Source organism: Stegostoma tigrinum, chromosome 7 (genome assembly GCF_030684315.1).
Source record: "Stegostoma tigrinum isolate sSteTig4 chromosome 7, sSteTig4.hap1, whole genome shotgun sequence".
In the NCBI taxonomy this organism is placed as follows: domain Eukaryota; kingdom Metazoa; phylum Chordata; class Chondrichthyes; order Orectolobiformes; family Stegostomatidae; genus Stegostoma; species Stegostoma tigrinum.
In genome coordinates, this window is record NC_081360.1 from 51,894,227 (window position 1) to 51,919,354 (window position 25,128).

Consider the following 25,128-nt stretch of genomic DNA (forward strand, 5'->3'; position numbering starts at 1 on the left):
TGCGTAAAGAACCTGCCTCTGACATCCCCTCTATACTTTCCACCAACCAGCTTAAAACTATGACCCCTCGTGCTAGCCATTTCTGCCCTGGGAAATAGTCTCTGGCTATCAACTCTATCCATGCCTCTCATTATCTTGTATACCTCAATTAGGTCACCTCTCCTCCTCCTTTTCTCCAATGAAAAGAGACCGAGCTCAGTCAACCTCTCTTCATAAGATAAGCCCTCCAGTCCAGGCAGCATCCTGGTAAACCTCCTCTGAACCCTCTCCAAAGCATTCACATCTTTCCTATAATAGGGCGCCCAGAACTGGACGCAGTATTCCAAGTGCGGTCTAACCAAAGTTTTATAGAGCTGCAACAAGATCTCACGACTCTTAAACTCAATCCCCCTGTTAATGAAAGCCAAAACACCATATGCTTTCTTAACAACCCTGTCCACTTGGGTGGCCATTTTAAGGGATCTATGTATCTGCACACCAAGATCCCTCTGTTCCTCCACGCTGCCAAGAATCCTATCCTTAATCCTGTACTCAGCTTTCAAATTCGACCTTCCAAAATGCATCACCTCGCATTTATTCAGGTTGAACTCCATCTGCCACCTCTCAGCCCATCTCTGCATCCTGTCAATGTCCCGCTGCAGCCTACAACAGCCCTCTACACTGTCAACGACACCTCCGACCTTTGTGTCGTCTGCAAACTTGCTGACCCATCCTTCAATTCTCTCGTCCAAGTCATTAATAAAAATTACAAACAGTAGAGGCCCAAGGACAGAGCCCTGTGGAACCCCACTCACCACTGACTTCCAGGCAGAATATTTTCCTTCTACTACCACTCGCTGTCTTCTGTTGGCCAGCCAATTCTGTATCCAAGCAGCTAAGTTCCCCTGTATCCCATTCCTCCTGACCTTCTGAATGAGCCTTCCATGGGGAACCTTATCAAATGCCTTACTGAAGTCCATATACACCACATCCACAGCTCGACCCTCATCAACCTTTCTAGTCACATCCTCAAAAAACTCGATAAGGTTTGTAAGGCATGACCTACCCCTCACAAAGCCGTGTTGACTGTATTTGATCAAGCCATGCTCTTCCAGATGGTCATAAATCTTATCCCTCAGAATCCTTTCTAACACCTTGCAGACGACAGACGTGAGACTTACCGGTCTATAATTGCCGGGGATTTCCCTATTTCCTTTCTTGAAGAGAGGAATTACATTTGCCTCTCTCCAGTCCTCAGGTACGACTCCAGTGGAGAGCGAGGATGCAAAGATCTTCGCAAGTGGCGAAGCAATTGCATTTCTCGCTTCCCAAAGCAGCCGAGGACAAATCTGATCCGGGCCTGGCGACTTGTCAATCTTAATGTTTGACCTGTAAATTTTTTCTGAACCTTCTCCAATTTAATAATATCCTTCCTATAGCAGGGGAACTAGAACTGGATACAATACTCCAAAAGTAGCCTCAGTACAACTGTACATTCTGTACAACTGCAACATGATGTTCCAACTCCTGTACTCAATGGTCTGAGCAATGAAGACAAGCATGCAAAATGCCTTCTTCACCACCCTGTCAACCTGTGACACAACTTTCAAAGAACTATGTACCTGAAGTCCTAGGTCGCTTGTTCAACAATGCTACACAGGGTCCTCCTATTAACTGTATAAGCCCTGCCCTTGCTCACCTTACCAAAATATAATACCTCACATTTAACCAAATTAAACTCTATCTGCTACTCCTCAGCCTATTGGCAAAATTAATCAAGGTTTCTTTGTAATCTTAGATAACCTTCTTCACTGTCCAATATATGACAATTTTGGTGTCACCCACAAAATTACTAACCATGCATCCCAAATTATTATCCAAATCCATTATATAAATGACAACATAAGTAAACCCAGTACCAATCCCTACGGACCACTGCTGGTTTCAGGCTTCCAGTCCAAAAAACAACCCTTCACTATCACCCATTATCTCTTACCATCAAGCCAATTTTCATATGGAAAGTACTCCCTGAACCCCATGTTATCTAACTTTAAGAACCAGTCTACCATGCAGAACCTTGCCAAATGCTTTATTAAAGTCCATGTGGATAACATCTACCTCTCTGCCCTCATCTATCTTTTCATTCACGTCCTCAAAAACTTCAATTGAATTCATGAGACACAATTTACCTCGCACAAAGCCATGCTGACTATCCCTAGAGACCAGATTAATTTGGCACATTCTTGATTAATTCAGATAATTGATTTTTAAAAGTAGTTAACTTCTAACAGTAATGATGTGCTTATATTTAAATGATTAATTTTAACTTAACTGAAAATAAGGTTTAGGTGCACGGTTATCAAATGAGTTACAATAACTTTATCCCTTTACAATAATACTTTTAACTTTAATTTTAGCATCACCATTGCTTACAAACTTTTGAAGTTAACTAATCTTTTGCAATCATTCTTGCAAAACAAGCTCCATATTTTGACATTAACTCCAAGTAAATCAAGTGCTCAGGATTACTATATTATTGGGATGTACATCACTGTATAGACTTAATAATTTCTCTCAAAGTATCAGTCAAGTTCACAGGGACATATAATTCCTGAAATACTGAACTATTATTGTGATAAGTATAATTTAACTGAAAAAGGCTCCATGGTATATAGATTTATTACACTATTAGACTGAAATATTAAATGCTAGTGACTTTGAACCATTGGGCACAAGAAGATTTTCATCATTATTTGTTAATTGATCCTAGTGGGCAAGAGCTTTCACTGTTTCATGGCTTTTCATCTGTCCAAACGAGTTAAAGGATTTTCTGTTTTTGAAATAAATTTAACTCTAGATGTAATAAAAAAATATGATTTGCTGACATTCTCAGGGGGTACTGCAGAGCCTAGCCTATTACAGGAATGAATTCCAGTGTGCATTCACATTCTCTGTCTCTTAAGGCATTTTACTCACAGAAAATGTCCTTAAAAATTACGATATAATTAAACTTATTTCCTTCTAATCCTTCACTCAGCCTCACAGTTTTTGCTTTGAGTATAGAAATTTTTCAATAACAAAATGAGAAAGAGCATGTTTACTTTTTCACATTAAAAACAGTGTAAAGTGAAACCTGGATGGTTCATATTGAAGTTTCTAAGCTTAAGCTAATTATGTTTTATCATGCAGGCTCACAAATAATGCATCTGCAAATGTATTTATCAAAACTGTATTGTCACTATTGAAAATAGTGTTGATGCTTAAATAAATAGTATTTCTGCACTTGACAACCAACATATTCAGAAGAATTTTCCTTGTAATTACTGTTGTGCTAAATGCTCAATTTTTAAGACAGAAATGACTGATGACTCATTATATTGAGGAGGGAAATTAATTCACATAGTCCAGCTTCAAAGCCATGTTACACAGACTACCAGATGGGGCAAATAACACCATCAGACTTAGCACCTAGGCCCAAGTGTATTTATTCAATTATATAAATGAGGAATGTTTCACATGTAGTGGCCATCAGTGCCATTTGGTTTCAGTCATCTAATGCAGTTTGCGGAGCATGGCCTTGAAATGGCATTATGTGAAAGCATTTTTCCCTGTGTCTCTGACCCCTTTATGTTGTTCCATGATTTACCCCAGGAATGCCATCCTTCCTCATTACATTGCTGGCCAACGGAAAGTGTAATATTCCCAGCCTCTGACCTTCGTCTCTTCTTCAAGAATTCAGAGGAACATCACTGCTTCAGATGAGTCATCCCGCAGTTATTTGACTTGTATCCATTTGGAGTGGTAGTTTACTACAATCAAGAACATTTTATCCCTGTGGCCATCCATTCCAAGATGTTCACATGGACTTGATGGAAGCAGGAAGACATCAACAGTTCTCTTGTCTCCTGTTGATGAATTGTACAAAAAAACTATAGCTTGATTTTAAATTTAGTGACAACAACAGCAGATCAAATGCTAAGAATTCTGCACTGAGTAACTCATCTATGATCTCCCCAGTGCCTGTCCACCATCTGTAAGGCACAAATCAGAAATGTAATGGAAGAATACCCACTTGTCTGGAGGAGTCCAGCTCCAAAAACACTCAAGAAACTTGACACCATTCAGAACAAATGATTGATTGGAACCACATCCATCATCTTCAACATTCATTCCTTTCACCACAATGTACAGCAGCAAGCTCTGCGTACTATCTACAAGATGTAAAGCAGAAACATATAAAAGCTCCTCTGGCAGCACCCGCAAAACTAGCAACCCCTACCACTTAGACGATTAAACAAAGCAGCTACCTGGGAACATCACCTCCTGCAAGTTCACATCAATACCACACACTATCCTGACTTGGCAATATATCATCGCTCCTTCACTGTTGCTGCAATAAAGCCCGGGAACTCCCTTCATAACGGCATTGTACATGTATTTACACCCCACGGATCACAGAATTCCGTAAGTTATCTTACCACGTCCAACTCCAAGGCAGCTAAGGATGGACAATAAACATGGTCCTAGCCAACAATGCCCAAATTCCAACAATGAATTAAAAAAGTGTATCTTCCAACGTCAGGGTCAGAGTCTTATAGATGAAGAAAGGATCCACGACTCTGAAGTGTCCCTTCTCTTCATCTGACTATGAGAATGTGAAACATATGCCACCCATCCTTAAATGTAGTATTCTCTGATTCCCTGCCAGATTCCTACATCTCTGATGTGTCACTGATTGCATTCGGTGCCTGATTCGTTGCCAGTAGTGTTGTGATGATTATCAATGTAAAGGTTTCATCATCTTCAACTAAAACTATGTCTCCTTGTTCAGGTCTCGCCAACGATTATGAATAAATCTATACTACACCTCTTCTCACCCACCTTGCTGCAAAAATTCCATCCCCTATTCCTAATTCCTTTCCTTCCACCGCATCTGCTCTCAGGATGAAGCATTCCACTCTCGTACATCTCAGATGTCCTCGTTCTTCAAGGACCGCAACTTTCCCACCTCAGTGGTCGAGAATGCTCTCGACCGAGTTTCCCGCCACTCATCTCTCACACCCAGCCACTGCAATAACCGCCAAAAGAGAATCCCCCTCGTCCTCACATACCTCCCCACCAACCTCTGTATACAATGCGTTATCCACCAACACTTCCGCCATCTACAATCCGACCGCACCACTAAAGACATTTGTCCATCCCCACTCTTGTCTGCCTTCTGGAGAGACCACTCTCTCCAGGACTCCCTTGTTCGCTCCACACTCCCCTCCAACCCCACCACACCCGGCACCTTCCCCTGCAACCGCAGGAAGTGCTACACTTGCCCCCACACCTCCTCCCTCACCCCCATCCCAGGCCCCAAGATGACTTTCCTCATCAAGCAGATGTTCACCTACTCATCTGACAATGTGGTATATTGTATCCATTGTACCCGTTGTGGCCTCCTCTACTGTGGGGAAACCAAGCGGAGGCTTGGGGACCGCTTTGCAGAACACCTACACTCGTTTCTCAATAAGCAACTGCACCTTCCAGCCGCGAACCATTTTAACTCCCCCTCCCATTCCTTAGACGACATGTCCATCCTGGGCCTCCTGCAGTGCCATAATGATGCCACCCAACATTGCAGGAACAGCAACTCATATTCCGCTTGGGAACCCTGTAGCCCAATGGTATCAATGTGGATTTCACAAGCTTCAAAATCTCCCCTCCCCCCACTGCATCCCAAAACCAGCCCAGCTCATCCTCACCTCCCTAACCTGTTCTTCCTCTCACCTATCTCCTCCTCCCACCTCAAGATGCACCTCCATTTCCTATCTACTAACCTCATCCCGCCCCCTTGACCTGTCCATCCTCCCCGGACTGACCTATCCCCTCCCTACCTCTCCACCTATCTTCTCCTCTATCCATCTTAGGTCCGCCTCCCCCTCTCTCCCTATTTCTTTCAGAATCCTCTCCCCATCCCCCTTTTCTAATGAAGCATCTAGGCCCGAAGCGTCAGCTTTTGTGCTCCTAAGATGCTGCTTGGCCTGCTGTGTTCATCCAGCTCCACACTTTGTTATCTTGAATAAGGCATTTGCTGTTTTCAAAAAGCCTATCTGTTTTTGCATTAATCTCATTGTTGTCAGTTTGTAAATACTTATGGAGGCCTTTTGCAAAACATTTAGCATCCTAAAAGGACTGGATTAAGTCATGTGTTACATGGATGAGTTCCTGATCCAAAGATCAATTCAATCAGAACATGGCAATAGAATCAGTGATAATGGGAACTGCAGATGCTGGAGAATCCAAGATAATAAAGTGTGAAGCTGGATGAACACAGCAGGCCAAGCAGCATCTCAGGAGCACATAGAATGTGAGCTTTTCTGCAACACCTACAGGAAGCAGGGCCTACACCTTACAACAAATATGAATTTTCACAAGTCAAGACTGCCAAGTACCTTGAGCATATTGTAGATGCATTTGATTTAAGATTGATCTACAGAAGACGAGAGCAATAAGGGAGTTTCAAACTCATCAGTATGTGACTAACCTCCAGAGATTCATGAACAAGATAAACTGAGTCAGAAAGTCTCCATCCAAACTAGCTGCCATCGATAAGCCATGACATCAGTTTTTAATCACAGGATAATTTGTATTTACTGGGTGAAGCATAACAAGAGGTCATTTGAGAAATCAGTTGATATCAGCTGACATTTTCATTCACTTCGATTCAACCAACTAGTATCATTGTTGTAGATACAAATTGTACAAAACAGCAAATTGTATCCTTCCAGATCCAAAGGGATGGAAATCATAAATCACTTACTAACATCCTCATTCATTGACAGTGACTAAATAAAGATACGCAGTGATAAGGAAACAGCGTTAGCTGTCAAATGGGATTGTGAAAAGTTTTCAGATTAATTCCGTGGTCTTCACTTCAAGACAGAAACAGGCAATGATCCCTTATCTGAAAAGACTGGCCAAGTTTTAGTTTTATATTAGCAATTGTTTAAAATTGTTATGTTGCTCTACATAATTGTTCATTAAGAATTGAAATGCTAGTAACCTTTACATCAAATGCTAGCAGACACTTCTTTTGTTGCTATTTGACCATCTCTGTGCCTTGTTAGGTTCCAAGGAAACATTATAGACAAGAAGAATTGGAAATCTGGAGAAGTCTAAATGCAGTGAACATTGTTCAGCTGTTTGGATCTGTTGCACATGGAGATTGCGTAATATTCTTCATGCAACTGGTGAACGGTAAGTACTAATTGAAATTACTTACAAGCTCTAAATGCTCATTTATGGAGAAAGTCAATTTTTTTTCAGAATTTTTTTTCAACATGTGTGCTGTCTTATTTATAGAGTGGGTATCAGATGGAACTCATAGTTGTATGTCCAATGCAATACAAAAAAGCTATATTATGCTAAGAATAATACATTTGAAATGCTTGATGTGTTTTACATTGAGACAAACTGATATAGCTCACAAATAATTTTTAGTTGCATATTGGAATTTTAAAATGTATATACTTCAGACTTGTAGCTAGCAATTCTGTTGCACACACATCTATGGTGGAAAGAAAATCATGCATGATTGGCCAAAATAAAATTAACAATACAGTTTGTTCAAGTAACCAATTGTTCCCAGTGTTGATCAAAAACATTGCATTAATTATGGAAGACAAGAAAGCTACAAACTCACATTAATAAAAATAACTTATTGCTGCAACTTCTTGCCATCTGCAGATTGCTGTAAGTTATTAATTTGAAAATATTTGACAAAATGTTACACATTCCAAAGATTCTGCGATAGTGGCAATATTTAGAAATTGGCATTAATTTTATCTGAACTGTAATTTTGTAGCAACAGTACAGGTCTCAGTGAAAATGTTGAATTCTGGTTTAATTGCTTTTAGTTGACTGGAAATATATAATCGTATATATTACCACTTCACTTTAGAACTTCTCCTCACCAATGATAATAAATTTGACATCCGTTCAAGGCCTACATTTGACTACTTTGATTCTTCCCTGAAGTAAAATACTTAAAAAAATGAAACAAAGTTCTCAAGGCTAATAAGGGTTTTGTTTCAGTGAGAACTGCAGTAGTGTTATTTTGAAAAGTGCACATTATGAACATACAAAGAAGGATGTGCAGGAAAAGACCCTCTGGTCTCTCTGCCAAATTCAGGGTTTTACTCAGGGTTAACAAGGGGTGGGTTATTAAACAACAGGTGGGTTATTAAACTGCTTCCAGGGTAGTTGGAATTTTAAGTGTGTTCATCAGATTGGAATGTGCTGATGTAACCTGCCAAATTCTATAGCCTCTCTGTACCATTGTTCAGTACAGGGTAAATTTGTGGTGGACAATTCAGCAACTGCATGAAGATGATGGCACCACTAAATATCCCCATCTTCAATGATGGGGCAGATTAGTACATCAATGCGAAAGATAAGCCTGAAGCATTTGCAACAGTTTTCAGCTGGAATGGATGATCCACCTCAGCCTCCCCTGAAGGTCCTCAGCATCACAGAGGCCAGTCTTCAGCAAATTTGATTCACAATGTGTACTGTTAAGAAGCATTTGAAAGTGTTGGATGCTGAACAGGCCATGACCCTTTACAACAGCATTGAAGACATGTGCTCCAGGATTTACCCTGCCCTTAGCCTACCTGCACAACTACAACACCGTCAGGAGTCACATGACACCAGGTTATGGTCCAATGGGTTTATGTGAAATCACAAGCTTTAAGAGTGTAGCCCCTTTGTCAGGTGAAGTGAGAGAGAAGAGCACACAGACACAGAGTTTATAGGCAGAGAGATCTAAAGATCGTACTACTGGTGTGAGTGGAGTGTCGAATATTAACACTCTGCAAGTGACCAAGGTGCGAGTAAAGTGTCAACAGTTGAATAACAAACAATGGGATGACCTAGAATCTGCTTAAATGGGGCAGAAAGATAATTACAAAAATTTAAAAATAAGGTGGTGCTGGAGACAATCTAAATGACTGCAATAACACAATATTCCCACTTCATAACTACAACACGAGCATCTGTGCTCCAAAATTGTCCAGGTTTGTCCTGTGCTTGAAAAGCGAGACAAATCCAACTCAGCAAATCCTGTTTCATCAGTCTGCTCACTACTATTAAAAGTGGTGGAGAGTGCTAACAATAGTTCTATCAAGCAAAACTTATTTGGCAACAACCTGTTCACTGATGCTCAATTTGGGTTCCACCAGTGTTTTTGAGCTCCTGACCTCATTGCAGCCTTGCTTTAAACATGGATACTGGAGCTGAATTGCACAGGTGAAATGAGCGTGACTCCTCTTGACATCAAGCCAACATTTAACGCAATGTGACATTGAGGAGCACTGACAAAACAGGAGTCAATGGGTTTCAGCAGGAAAGCCTTGCCACATATCCTCCACATAGGGAGATGGTTGTGTTTGTTGTAGGTCAGCGAGCTCAGCTCCAGGACATCTCTAGGAGTTCCTTAGGGCAGTGTCCAAGGCCCAACCATCTTCAGCTGCTTCATCAATGACTTTCTCTCCATCATAAGGTCAGAAGTGTAAAAGTTCACAGATGATATCACTATATGCAGCACCATTCTCAAATTTTAGATGCTGAAGTCAGGCCCAAATGTCACAAAACCTAAGCAGATATTCAGATTTGGGCTAAAAGATGGCAACTAACATTCACCCAGCACAAGTGCCCAGGAATGACCATCTCCAGCAAGAGGAGTTCTATCTATTGCCATTTGACATTCAATAATAATATCACTGCTAAATCATTCCCATTAATATCTTTGGGGTAACCATTGCACTGGACTGGACTAGCCATATAAATACTGTGGGTACAAGAGCAAGTCAGTAGCTAGGAATTCTGCAACACATAATTCATCTCCTGATCCCCCAAAGCCTGTCATCCAACCACAAGACATAACTTAGGAGTGTGAACGAATGGCTTCTGTTTGCCTGGATGAGTGCAGCTCCAAAAATACTCAAGGATAAGAGATAATGGGAACTGCAGATGCTGGAGAATTCCAAGATAATAAAATGTGAGGCTGGATGAACACAGCAGGCCAAGCAGCATCTCAGGAGCACAAAAGCTGACGTTTCGGGCCTAGGCCCGAAACGTCAGCTTTTGTGCTCCTGAGATGCTGCTTGGCCTGCTGTGTTCATCCAGTCTCACATTTTATTATCCAAAAATACTCAAGATGCTTGACGCCATCTACCACCTGCCAAGTTCCTCTCCAAGTCACTTACATCTCGCTTGGAATATATTGCTATCGCTTCATTGCTGATGTGTCAGAACCTAAAACTCCCATCCTAATATACACCAAATGAACTGCAGCATTTCAGGAATGCAGTTTATCACCTTCTTCTCAAGGACAATTAGGGATGAGCCTAAATACTCGCTCAGCCGGTGAGCAACACCCACATTCCCTGAATAAACAAACAAAAAACTAGACGAAGTGAATGAGTAAGAATCTGACAGATGGAATGTAATAAGTGTGAGGAGGTGCGAGGAAGACAGGTGTAGAGTATTTCCAGAATGGTGACAGATGGAAAGCATTGATGTCCATAAGGACCTATCTGCCCTTATTTATAAGTCACTGAATACTAGCATGAAGGTGCAGCCAGAAATTAAGACAAGTTGTATATTAACCTTTCTCAAAAGAAGATTTGAGTATAGCAGGAAAGAAGACTTGCTTCAATTGTTTTGTAGGAACACTACCACCAGCAAGTCCTGTTTTTGAAAGATATTGCTGTTCCTCCACTGTCACTAGTTCAAAATCCAAGAACTAACTGCACTGTAAATGTTTTTAAACTCCACAAAATTGCAACAATATAAGAAGTCAGCTTACTACCATCTTTAAGGATGGATAATAGGTGTTGTCCTATATCCCATGAATTTATACAAGACGAAGGCTAATACTTTCTGGGGTTTATGAGTATGAGAAGTGATCTCATTGAAGTCAACAAAATTGCAAAGGGGCTTCATAGTGTAGATGCTGAGAGATCTTTACCACAGGTCAAGGAATTTTAAAAATTGGGGTCATAGTCTCAGGATAATGACAGTGATGAGAAAATAATTCACCCAAAGGCTTATGAATCTTTCAAATTGTCTACTCCAAAGATTTGTTGATGCTTCATCACTGGATACAATTAAGGTTGGTAGGGATGGATTTTTCAGTCTGTTAGAACAGCAGTTGGGTTGAATGCACGCTCTAGAGTCAAACTTCAAAGTGAGTATGCAGCTGCTGTCCTTGTTCTGGACAGGTCAAAAAAATAAAATTCCATACCCCTTCTCCCCTCCATATTCTGGCTGATGTTTGACCAAAGTTTTGTACCAGACTAAAATATGCTCACCTAACAATCAACTTCACTCACACACATACCCCAACACACTGTACATGCGAGATATTTTGCCACTTATCATTGCACAGAATAAATCAATGCACTGGAACACTCAGACCTCTATCTTTAATTATTTTCCCTGAAGGTATGTGCATTTTGATCATTCCCCGCTGTGTGAGTAAAACAGCACCCTTGCAAGTTAAACATCACTTGCCAATCACGGCCCAATTATCACAGCACAAGGGTTGCCTGAAGCATGTGAGTTTTAAGACTCACTCACACGAAGTATCATCTGCAGACTTGCATGCCATGGCCATCTTTAAATCAGAAATAAATTAATTCCAACAGCCCACTTATTGTTTTCCTACATTTTATTTTGAAAGACATTTTATATTCGTCCTTCTTTCTCTACAGGTGGAACACTAAGTACACTGATAACGAAAAAGGTTTGCCTTTCTCACAAAGTGGCCATAAAGTACTTCAAAATGGTTCTGGATGCCCTAGACTATTTGCACCGATGCAGCATCATTCACAATGATGTCAAAGGTAGAAGAAAGCTTCATGCCATTTTTTGCTGTTATTTAATAAATAGCATGGGTATTACAGCATGATTATTATGATTCACTGTTCTGACAGATTGAAGTATTTATTCAATTAGTAATAGCAATTGTGTTTCTATTAGGTTTTTCAGAGAATTAATTGCTTAGATTGTCCAGTGAGTGAGCAGTTAGCATTCGTCATCTGGGGAAATGGCTGAATTCTGCATCAGCGACTTTCCTTTGCTGGCATTTGAAACATCCTGCCACTGGATTCAATCACATTAATATCCAATATAAGTAATGATGCTGTTCAAATGCTTATCCTATATCAAAGTTAAAAGGGGAAATAAATAATATTATTAAGGTTTTGCAATATTTTAAAAACTAGAGCCTGATGAGGCTAAAAAGATTACATGCAATTCTCATGCAGATTGATAATAACATTTTTTTAAAAATTGAAGTAGGTTTGTAATTCAGCCATACACTATGATTGCAGTTGGTCCACCCAGCCTCTTCCTATTGCACCATTACACACAAAGACTAATGATGTGACAAGTTAGATGTTTCCTAATCTTCTGGGAAAAATAAAACCAGCTCAATATTATGTTATTGCTACTTCAAGCTGAAATATACAGCTAACAATAACTTCCCAGAAGGATGGAAGGGATGTGGAAATTGGGTTCGGTTTAGAATTAGCTCAGTGCTAAACTGGGAAACTTTTAGCATTCATGATGAGCAAGGAAGTAACCAAATAGACATCCACCAGCTGAGCTTTCCTATGTTCTACTACTCTTCATTCAGCTGCTATAGACTGTACTAATGAAAACAACATTTTGATTTGTTTTCTTTTCATTAATTTAACAACTAAACAGATAAATAATAATAGTTTTATGATAATTTTCAATAACAATAAGTTTGAAATATTTCAGGTGACAACATTCTTCTCTCTGACAATGAACAGCGACTTTTGCTTTGTGACTTTACGTTTGCCAAAAAGCTACCACTGGGACAGCTCACACCCAAAGGTAAACTGGTTTAAGTAGACTTCTAAAGTATGCTTATTTTGTATTACATTGCTGTTCAAACCTAGATTACAGCTAAAGCTCAATGAAGAAGTATTGGTATTGTTTACACTATGTGCTTAAAAAGTAAAATGGCATGAAAATCCAAGAGTTCTGACCAACAGATTCAGAACTGATAGCTGAATCTGATAAATAGCAACATTTGGAATCAAAGTTCTGCAGCATACAATGTAAGCTTGAGATTCGTTTAATCTAGGGAGATTTTTAATAGATATCCTAGAAGCATCGCAAAGCCAGTTAACTCATTGGTATCTGCATGAAGCTTAATAATTTCATGACTTGTGTTAATCTCCATGCCAACTGATGTAGTTCTTGAGACTTGCTCTTCCAATGTGACATCATGGGATCCTTACACCATGGCAACCCTCCGACAATTAGCGTGCAATTAAAGAGAGGCAATGGTGAAACTTTTGTCTTAAAATTGGGTGACATTTGCTGATTCCCAGAAGTATGAGCATTAACAGTGATATCTCTCATAAATAAGGGTTAACAAAAAATGCTAAGTACCAAACAATTGTACAATTTTAACGAAAGAGTAGAACGGACAAAAGAAGTAAATTATAAAACAAAGTAGAACATTGAATTTTTAAAAATTGTGTTGTTGTGTGTATACACGTCCAGTGTGCAAGCCCATTTGGTAATGTCATTGAGGCACTGGTGTCAGAAAACATATTCTGATAATTATTCAAGACCTGCTCTAGCAATGCATGACTAGTAGAGTAGTCTTCCTGGTCAAAAACCAGAGAACCAATCCCAGATCCCAGAGATAACCCATGACAGGAATGTGTGTATCAGACCTGTAAGTGCATTTCAGTAGCCCACAGCACAAATTTCCAATTCAGTTCAAGATGGCTGGTCAATTGCCAGAAATAGTCGCAGGTCTTGTAGGGAAAAGAAAACATTGATCGATAAATTCTTCAGTTTCCTGCAGAACCATTGTTCCCAGTTCATGTTTGTGGCCTTGTAGAAAGCTACTGGGATGGCAGCATTTCACTTGGGCCAACTGAAAGCATAGTTGGAACATACCATACGATCATGTCTTACACAGCCACCTTCTTAGCCCCAATTTGACCCTGATCTGCGAAGGAACTGGAATGTTATTGCTGAGCCAGAATCTGTCCAGATTGAGAATTTTCCTAAGTACTTTAATTGACCATCCTGAATTTATAAATTTTACTTACCACCTTCTCCAGATGTAAGAATTTCAAATTTTTTGTCTTTTAAATTAAAAGTATCAGCAGTGGCAAAAGTGCATTGATTATGAAAATTCCTTACATCAATTTTCAGTGGTGGTTGACTGTTTGCTTTGCTATTACAATATCATGATACCTGGGATGAACTAGGAATTGTAAGACTTGTGAAAAAATATGTTGATGTAAATGTAGATTTACAATGAAAGTGTATAGTTGTTTTTCTGCAGCATCACCAGAGGCTGATCTTTCAGCCATATTGCTCCTGCTTTTTAGCATTCACTAAATCACTTAGACTCACTACTTCTTCCTTTACTTTTAAAAACCTATTTCATCCTCTCTCCATACTCGCCCTGAGAAGTATTCTACAACTCAAAGTTCTTGTTAGATTTGCAAAGCACAGATTGCAATTTGAGCAATTTCTGGGTACAAGTGGAGTGCAAGGAACAATCCCTTCACTTGAATGATGAGGCCCAAATGATATCAAAGTCTTTGGGCCACAGCAGCTTCACTGTTGAGCTGCAGACTCCTAAACCGCCAGGTAACTCACTGTGAAGAAGAATGGAAAATCAGGCCACTCCAGTTTCAGCTGCAGCTGTCAGGTAAGTAATGAAAAGAGACTGGAAGGGGTTACAATTGGGAGGAATCGTGGCTGAGAAAGGAGAGGCAGTTGAAAAAAGGGGTTGATTAGGTCAGTGAATGGGCAGATGTCTGCAATGTCCAAGAGGAGGTACCTGTGGTCAACTAATGTCAGCAATTGGGCAAGCCATACCAAGCAACACTCCACCTTCTTTGAAACACACCATTGTTCCTCTGAGCTCCATATTCAGGTATATGTAAGTACATTTTAAAATCTTACCTTATTGACTGCAGTCTAGCGGATTCTTTGAGGATTGCCTAATTGTGGCTATGTAGATTGGTCTCCCTGAGGGAAACCAAATAAACATATTGCAGAAACATGTATTTGGCCCTTATTTGCTTTTGATCATTATCAGTGTGGTGAGTTAGACAATTCCTGCTCATTTCGAACACGTGCTTGCTGTCACTATATTGAATGCCTAGGAGTCCATGCAGCCTCCTTAAAATAGGCATTCTTCTGAAAAATATCAAGATCTACAAATTTCAAATTGGCTATGCCCAAAATGTCTCGATAATATTTGTCACTTTGCTTACTGCTTATTTTTGAAAAAGTGGTTGAGAAGAAGCTACCTAAGTTTATCTTAATTTATATGTGTTTTGTATTTTTTGTTAAAACATCTCCACAGTTGTTGGCTACAAACTGGACTTGGACACTGAAATGGAATATTTTGCATGTGTACACAGTGTGGGTGGGGTGGTGATTAAGAGGTTTACATAAAAGTTTGAATGTTGAATTGCCACAAAGAATTCCCAGCATTCCCACCTTTAATTTTCACTTGCCTGACAAAATGGAAGGACTGGCCATTTTCCGAAACCAGGGACATACCTTAAATTGGAAAGTGAGAGCCTGACGCCATCTTAACTTAAGCCTTCAGGAAGCCTGCACATTCCAAGCCCAACAGCCAAAACATGGTGAGAGTTGTAGAGTTCATGACCAAATGTAGACAAGGAAAGTGTAAAAGTGTAACTTTTCCGCAGAATGCTTCTGGATTGGGAAGAGCAGGAACAATGTCCGGAGCACTGCAAGGTATCCTTGCGCATCCCAAGATCCTGTTGTCAGCTCCCTCATAGGAATTGGATTAATTGCTAATCCCAATTATCACCATTAACTTCATGTCAGAGACCATCTCCTTGGTTTTCCAGTCACCTCAGTTTTAAATTTTGTAACTGTCTGATGTCCTTACTAGAACAAGACTCTTCTGTTTTATTAAAATGATGCCCTGAAATGAAACTGGGCTTCATTGTAAGCTCCCCTTGGTGATATGACTTCTCCCCTACTACTCCAATTACATCTACAGTTTAAATTGCATTTGTCAGGAAATATAGAATTGCCATTGGAGGAGGATGGCAGAGGGGTTCTCCAGTCTTGTTCATGGGCAAAATGGACCAGTATTCACTGTGTTTCAAACAATGAAAGATGATCCCATTGAAACTTACAAAGTACTTCAAGATAGACAATGTTGCCGCAGGTAAGATGTTTCCCCTGGTTGTGGAGTCTAGAACCAGGGACCACAATTTAAAAGTAAGGGGAATGCCACTTAGATCCAAGGTAAGAAGGATTATTTTTGTACTCTAGACGATTGTGAACCTCTGAAAAAATATACCACGAGGGCTGTGGAGGCCCAGTCTTTGAATATGTTAAAGTTAGATATTGGTAGATTTCTAATTTCCAATGGCATGCGGAATAATGGGGATGGGTTGAATAAAAGGCATTGAAGTGTTTGATCGGCGATGATTGTATTGAATGTTGGAGCAGACTTGATAAGCTGAATGCCTTACTCCTCTTCCTATGTTCCTAACCACAACCTTCTCCCTATTTGCTAGGTATGACTCCAAGTAGCTGAGAGTTTTTCCGAATCCGAGTGTCTCCAGGGCTGCTTGATGCCATATTCAGTCAAATGTGGCCTTGATCAAGGGCAGTCATACTCACCTCACCTCTGATACTCAGCACTTTTGTCCATGCTTGAACCAAAGCTGTAATGAGATCAGGAGCTGAGTGGCCCTGACTCAATCCAACCTGAACATCAGTGAACAGATTATTAGATTAGATTTCGTACAGTGTGGAAACAGGCCATTTGGCCCAACAAGTCCACACCACCCCTTGCTGCATCCCATCCAGACCCATCCCCCTATAACTCACACACCCCTGAACACTACGGGCAATTTAGCATGGCCGATCTACCTAGACTGCACATCTTTGGACTGTGGGAGGAAACCGGAGCACCCGGAGGAAACCCATGCAGACACGGGGAGAATGTGCAAACTCCACACAGACAGTTGCCCAAGGGTGGAATTGAACCGGGTCCTTGGCGCTGTGAGGCTGCAGTGCTAACCACTGAGCCACCGTGCTGCCCTTATTGCGAAGCTAATGCTGCTGATAACACTGTTGATGACGTCTTCCAACGTTTTACTAACGATTGATAAACTGATAGGGCAGTAATTGCTGAGCTGGATTTATCCTGCTTTATGGGTACAGGACATACATCTAAACCTTTTTCCACATTGTCGGGTTGATGCTGTGGTGTTGTAGCTGAATCTGGAAATAGCAAAGCAGATGCCAGTAAGAAGTAACCTCAAAGATGGTGCGTTTGCATAAAAATCAAACTGGTTCACCTTGCAAGAAGGAGACTTCTTGGTGCTTAACCATTCTGACCTATATGTGATGCCAGTCTCACATCAATATAATTCATTCTTTGATACCCATTAAAATGGCCAACAAACCTCTCAGGTGCATCAAGCCATTCTGAATGTCTTGAGTGCTTCAAGATTACACAGGAACACTGACTACTGGGGGAAATTCAGGGTAAGTACTAAATGTCACGTTTGCAAGAATGAATTAGAAAAAGGAATGATTACATGTAATTTGAGTCAGACATTTTTGGAATACATTATTAGAGAAATATGATTTTCTGTAATAAGAAATTTGTATAAAATGCAATAAAATTGAAATTAATTCATCCTTCAACTGATGGTGTAATTTATAAAAGTCATGTTTTATGACTTGCAAGCTCATGTACTGTAGAAAAAGGAATGGAAACTGCTTTTACATCCTTTAATTGGGAAAGTAAGTGACAATCTCATATATTAAATGATGTGCCCTCCCCATCTCCATTCAGTAACTGACATAGAATGATAATGCAGAAGGAGGCCATTCAGTCCAACATACATGTATCAGCTCGTTGAAGGGGCTACCCAACCTTTATGTGTCATCCCACAAACAATTTCCCTTCCCCTCTATGATTCCCTTTTGGGAGTTACTATCATTTCAGACCATATAACATTTCCATTTCCCTTTCTAATTAAAGTTAAGATATTTCATTTCCCCCGATGCAATGGCAATAAAAGTCAACATTTTGAGTCAGAAGGCTGAATTTTTATGTTACTGACTATTTATAGCAGAGGGGGATTGGCAGCTTGTGTTTTGCCGTAGATTCTTAATTCAGCCTTAGTATTAGAAATCTGCTTCTAGATTATCTAACCAGTCACAGAGTGCAAGTGAGATTGTGTCGATTGCAGGATACCTTTATGAAGGAGTCCCAGCAGGATTCAGAATGAGTCCATTGAAGACCAGCTGCTCATGAGACGGCAAGTATAAGTATGGACGTTCAATGTGAAAAGGCTGTCCCTTTTCTGATGCTTCCCTGGAGGTCGTTATGCAGCTGAGTGCTCAAGGGGAAGTGGAATTCCATACGGAGGAAGGCGCCAGTCTTGCAAATGAAACAGCCGTGACTGGAAGTAGCTGAAAACAACAGTGGGAATGTGCTCCTCAGCTGCAATCAATATGCAAGGAGTACGATGATCCTATTGGGACTAAAAAGGTGTTTGACATTGAGCATTCAGATGCCAACCCACACATAATTCCTCAATGTTCTTCTTTGCAGCATTCCTCACACCAACACACCTTGTGACTGCACTTATTCCATTGTCTTTCTGGGCACACTCTCACACCCCCTGGTAAACAGCCAATGACCTCACCTGCATCAAGCCCTGGCCTCAGAGTCAGCCTCCACAAGGGTTATTATTCCATCCTTTTCCCGCAATCCTTTTGTCAAACCTTTAGCTCAGATTTCTCTTCTTGCAGGAGTAGAGAGCGCTGTCACTTGTACTTCACCAATACTGATTTGCTGTAACCGGTGACTGAAATATAAGCACCCGCACGTTGATGACTTTAAATCCTTTCCCTACATCACTTCTAATAGTTGCCTTTTATGGATTCTTGAAGTGTAACCCAGAACCTGGAACAGAAGGAAGTGAGGAGTTCTTAAAAGAAATTTCACACGCTCAAGGGAACTCGTGTACTTGACTCATGTTTACCCTTCGGCAGCTCAAAGATGGACTCCTCAACACAGCCTCCAGGTTAGCCAGGTTTTCACATAGTGAGACACACAAATGAGCAACAGCTGGGATTGGAGGCACGAACAGGAATGGAGAATCCTTGTTGGAGGCTGCAGGACACTGTAAGTTCTAGTCAGCTGGATGCGAAACGTCAGCTTTTGTGCTCCTGAGATGCTGCTTGGCCTGCTGTGTTCATCCAGCCTCACATTTTATTATCTTGGAATTCTCCAGCATCTGCAGTTCCCATTATCTCTGCAAATGCTAAGCCTCTGGGTTCATCAGCAAAGAAGGCAAATCTGGAGCAGCAGCAGAGAATGTATGAGGTTCTATTAGTATTTCCAAAGGCACTATGCACCCTTGCAGAGAGACTGCTGGGTTCTGTCTCTGACGTGTGCACTATATCCCAGACATTTCCATGGAAAGAATGGCCACATGCAATGAATCAAATGCAACAGGCAAGCAAGGGCTTATGTATAATGATTGACCAATGGTCTTCACACTCAGCTTAACAACTGAAATATGATGAAGGAAAACCTCATCTACTGTTCAATCGTCATTAAACTGCAGGCAATTACTCTTCAAATTTAGCAAGAAAGCACCATGAGAGGAATGAGGGAGAAAGAGCACCAGAAAATTGGAACGCTTTTCCTGGTAATTCAACTTCTCAATTTTCACCTCTGCTCAACCCTACTCCAGTGAACAAGTCTGACCCCCTTCCGCTGGTACAGGCGGGGAAGCTTTTGGTATGGATATCATGAGCTTCAAAACCCATCTGCCCATGGGAACCTCAGCAGTCACAACAGGAGAAAAACTAATTTGTTTCCAGCTTTGTTAAAGGGATAATATCACAGAGGTACAATAAGATATGGAAGAGAAAGACTTTTAACATGCACAATTGTACTTGGATGTTTTTCCACAATGACACTGTGGTCAAGAATTTGAAAATGTCTCTGAATCACAACCTTTATTTCCAGTTTTCATTATTCAGTCATTTTCTTTATTGGGTTCTACCTTCCAAATGAACATTAGTTTCAAGAAGAACAATATGACATGAGTAGAAGATCAGTAAAGGGTGTTGATGCAATGCAGAGATTACAGGCAATGAGACTGATTTGAGTTTTGTGGGTGACAGGAGACATATGTGCATCGGTGGTGTCTGGACAGTGGATTCAGGAGTGTTCATATGTCTGAACTGTGCTGCCTGAGGTCAAAATTGAACTCTCCAGCGGCTAAGAGAATGGCTGCAAGTGCCCAGGGAGCATAAATGTCCTCTTCATCTGCCTTCCAGAATGCAGAGTAGTCATCATCTTCCTCCTTCTGTGATTCCATTCCTCTCTGCAGCACAATATTGCACAAGATATAGCATTTCTAGGGCTGTCCAGACACCCTTATCTCAACACAATAGTTTGCCCTATATGATCTTGTGCTTATGTGGCAACGGTTGTAACTTTTCTCTATTATTTCAGAGAAGCCGTCATATGTATCATCATGCAAGTCTTTATAGACAGTGACTCCAAGAAGGCACCCACAATCTCTGCTTGAAGACGCAATGATATATGAACAATGTGACCAGCCCAGAAGTCAAATATTTTGTCAGCTTTCTCTTATCTTATACAGGCATGATTTAAAACCTTTCAGAAGTCACATAACAGTGAACATTGAGAACAATGGAATTATTTCTGGTTGAGGTCTTCTGGTTGACCTGAGAGTACTTTGATTTCCATGTGTACGTATTCTGTTGTTCCTGTAATTCTCCAAATCCAGCCACTACAGAAGAAAAAAAGAACTCACTGGTTCCGTTTGTCCCCATCGTTATCAAAGTGAGCATACACAGCAACCCTGTTATAAGTCACCCAGGAGGTGAAAGCAGATTTTAACAAAGCAGATTCTCAGATTCTGCAGATGCCAGCAGCAGATCCTTGAAAGGAACCACAGCAAAGAAATTCAGATTTGCAATGACCTTAATAGCCAGAAGCATTGCATGCTCAATGGCTCACTTGGAAGGAGTTCCTGCATCAGAAGTCTACTGATTTCAACAACAATTACCAGCAAAGGCTCAGTCTCCTGAGGCACTGTTTCCCAATCATGTTGAGAAAGTTGATCCCCTGCCAATATATACTATGCTGGCGCCTCCATTCAGCTGTGTCCATTTCCCTTATCCTTTGGAGTGACACGTGGCTCAGGAGAGGACAGCTACTATAATTGTTATAATAAAATGTGAGGCTAGATGAACACAGCAGGCCAAGCAGCATCTCAGGAGCACAAAAGCTGACGTTTCGGGCCTAGACCCTTGACGCCCGAAACGTCAGCTTTTGTGCTCCTGAGATGCTGCTTGGCCTGCTGTGTTCATCCAGCCTCACATTTTATTATCTTGGATTCTCCAGCATCTGCAGTTCCCATTATCTCTGATACTATAATTGTTATTACTGCTGCTGCTCCTTTTGTTCTCAAAGGTACACCTGCATAAATTGCTCTCGAGCTCCACTGAATGTTGACAGCAGGGAAGTGCAGATCATGCTAAATGGTCCAGGTTAGATGAAATGACTTCAAAATTTTGGAAATCTCCTCTAAAGCAGTGAAAATATAATCTCAGAAAATTTCTTTGAGCAAGTTCCTTCACCAAGGCAAAGCATCTGTGTTGTTTCTGTATTTGAAGGCATTCTATCCAGTCAATTTCAAAAAGTCATTAAGGCCTCCTAGCTTCTTCCCTTATTGACACTGGCATATTCTACAGAGCTTGGGAAGCCCTTGCGCTGTCTGTTTAATATTCATTTAACTGCCCATTAACATATTAAAATTGCAGGCTGTCATTCCAATGAGTTCTCATGATCCTCTAAATGCATGGTGTGGCTTCTGTCATCCCAACATTTTGTTTCACTCTTTTAACTCCCCATACCCCTAACCTGCGCTAGAACCTACCCCTTTCACTTTTGAAGTTAAAATTCTACCCAGTGTCAACAAGGAGCTGATGAAGACAGTTGAATCAAATTAATCCCAAAGAATGATCTGAATGACCAAGAAAAATCTGAGATTTCAAAGTATAGAATAGACCAAATCTTACTGTGTACCTTTTGTGCACTAAGTCAAACTACTACCTCCTTAACACACTTCAGATACCCGGAGTAGTCCGTAATTTAAAGTGTAAGAAAACCTCTTCCATGTTTATTCCTTCAGGAGAAGCTCCGGTAGGTACACAAACACATATGGCTCCAGAGGTAGCTCAGAGTGCTGGCCATGACTGGAGAGCAGATGTTTGGAGTGCGACCTGTACACTTCTACACATGATTAATGGGAGGCAGCCTTGGCTAAAGAAGTTTGGTGACATACCTGTTTTATATAAGGTGGTAAGTGCAATGTATCAATATAGGAAAATAATACAAAATGGTTTTTATTCGTTTAGTGGTCAAGCATTTAATTTTCCACGAATGTGCACATGTTTAGTAAATATTTAGCCTGTGTCATTTTGAAGACTGATTGTTGCTGCTGTACTTTCATCTCTGGAACATGGATTTGAATTATATTATACTTGCAGAATGAAAGGGTACTCATTCTGCTTGATGTAAAGGACTTGGGTGAGTTGAATTTGAAGCAGTCTCATTTCCAATGCGTAGGAATAAAAATATCCATCTATAGTTTGGGTCTCACAGGTAACCACTTTTGCAAAGGCTGTAAAAATGGCTAAAATGAGGCAATTAGAAGTAACTAAAATAGTCTGATGTGGATATAGACAGGCACTATTATTTCAGTGTGAAAAGAGTTTTATTTTGACCTGGAAGCACTTGATAGCTATGGAAAATGGTTTCTCCATTGCACCTTAAGTACAGAAACATTCTTGCAAACATAGAGACCATATGAGCAGTTCATACAGTCCTTTGAGTCTATTATACCATTCAATTAGATCACAGTTGATCAATACCTAAATGAATTCATCTAGATTTGCTGCAAACTCCAATCAAAATTCAAAAATCAAACAGGTTTCTGAGAGGCTCTTGACAACTTTACTTGCCTTTCCTCTGCCCACTTCTCTGCCAACAACTCCCTATCCCACTACCAGTAAGAATAAAGTAAAAACTTCTTCAAAACTTCTCACAAATTGTACATATGAAAATTGAACATTCCTGCAATTTCATTACCATTTTACTGCAGTCGCCAACTCTCCGACACCTCCTCCTACCGCTCCCCGAATCATGACTGCATCCCCAAGCACCACAACCTGATCACCTCAGGTGACCTCCTACCCACAGCCTTCAACCTCATTGTTCCCCAACCCCGCACGGCCCATTTCTATCTCCTTCCCAAAACCCACAAACCCGCCTGCCCTGGGCGATCCATTGTCTCCACCTGCTCCCGCCCCACCAAACTCATCTCCACCTATCTTGATTCCATTTTCTCCCCCTTGGTCCAGAAACTCCCTACCTACGTCCGTGACACCACCCACACCCTCCACCTCCTCCAGAACTTCCAATTCCCCAGTCCCTAATACCTCACTTTCACCATGGACATCCAGTCCCTATACACCTGCATTTCCCATGCAGATGGCCTAAAGGCCCCCCGCTTCTTCCTGTCCCGCATGCCCGACCAGTCCCCCTCCACCGACACCCTCATCCACCTAGCCAAACCCATCCTCACCCTCAACAAATTCTCTTTCGATTCCTCCCATTTCCTACAGACAAAGGGCATGGCCATGGGTACCTGCATGGGCTCAAGTTATCCCTGCCTCTTTGTAGGTTAGGTGGAACAATGCCTCTTCTGTACCTACACTGGCCCTAAACCTCACCTCTTCCTCCGTTACATTGATGACTGTATCGGTGCCGCCTCGTGCTCCCAAGAGGAGCTCGAACAGTTCATCCACTTCACCAACACCTTCCACCCCAACCTCAAGTTCACCTGGACCATCTCCAACACGAACCTCACCTTCCTAGACCTCTCTGTCTCCATCTCAGGCAACCAACTAGAAACTGATATCCATTAAAAGCCCACCGACTTCCATGCCTAAATAGAATACACCTCCTCCCACCCAATTTCCTGCAAAGATTCCATCCCCTATTCCCAATTCCTTTGCCTCCACTGCATCTGCTCCCAGGATGAGGCATTCCACTCCCGGACATCTCAGCTGTCCTCATTTTCCGAGGACCGCAACTTCCCCAACCCCCACCCCGCAGTGGTCGTGAACGCTCTCAACCATGTCTCCTGCATTTCCTGTAAATCATCCCTCACGCCCCATCCCCGCAATAACCACCAAAAGAGAATCCCCCTCGTCCTCACATACCACCCCACCAACCTCTGGATACAACACATCATCCTCCAACACCTCCGCCAACTACAATCCGACCCCACCACCAAAGACATTTTTCCATCTCCACCCTTGTCTGCTTTCCGGAGAGACCACTCTCTCCGTGACTCCTTTGTCCGCTCCACACTGCCCTCCAACCCCACCACACCCGGCACTTTCCCCTGCAACCGCAGGAAGTGCTACACTTGCCCCCACACCTCCTCCTTCACCCCCATCCCAGGCCCTAAGAAGACTTTCTACATCAAGCAGATGTTCACCTGCACATCTGCCAATGTGGTATACTGCATCCGCTGTACCCGTTGTGGCCTCCTCTTACATTGGGGAAACAAGCAGAGGCTTGTGGACTGCTTTGCAGAACACCTACATTCGGTTTGCAATAAACAACTGCACCTCCCAGTCACGAACCATTTCAACTCCCCCTCCTATTCTTTAGATGACATGCCCATCATGGGCCTCCTGCAGTGCCTCAACGATGCCACCTGAAGGTTGCAGGAACAGCAACTCATATTCCGCTTGGGAACCCTGCAGCCCAATGGTATCAATGTGGACTTCACTAGCTTCAAAATCTCCCCTCGCCCCACTGCATCCCAAAACCAGCCCAGCTCACCCCCGCCTTCCTAACCTATTCTTCCTCTCACCTATCCCCTCCTCCCACCTCAAGCCGCACCTCCATTTCCTACCTACTAACCTTATCCCGCCCCCTTGACCTGTCCGTCCTCCCCGGAC

At 41.5% G+C, this 25,128-nt stretch overlaps 1 protein-coding gene across 1 annotated transcript in view; it reads left to right on the top strand.

Annotated features, from left to right (window-relative positions):
* LOC125453997 (mitogen-activated protein kinase kinase kinase 14-like) overlaps positions 1-25,128 on the top strand; it is a 32,206-nt gene that overhangs the window by 942 nt on the left and 6,136 nt on the right. Inside the window, exons 2-5 of the mRNA XM_048534226.1 lie at positions 7,092-7,221; positions 11,739-11,870; positions 12,793-12,888; positions 22,284-22,453. Of these exons, the coding sequence (XP_048390183.1) occupies positions 7,092-7,221; positions 11,739-11,870; positions 12,793-12,888; positions 22,284-22,453 (528 nt within the window). The remainder of the gene's footprint in view (positions 1-7,091; positions 7,222-11,738; positions 11,871-12,792; positions 12,889-22,283; positions 22,454-25,128) is intronic.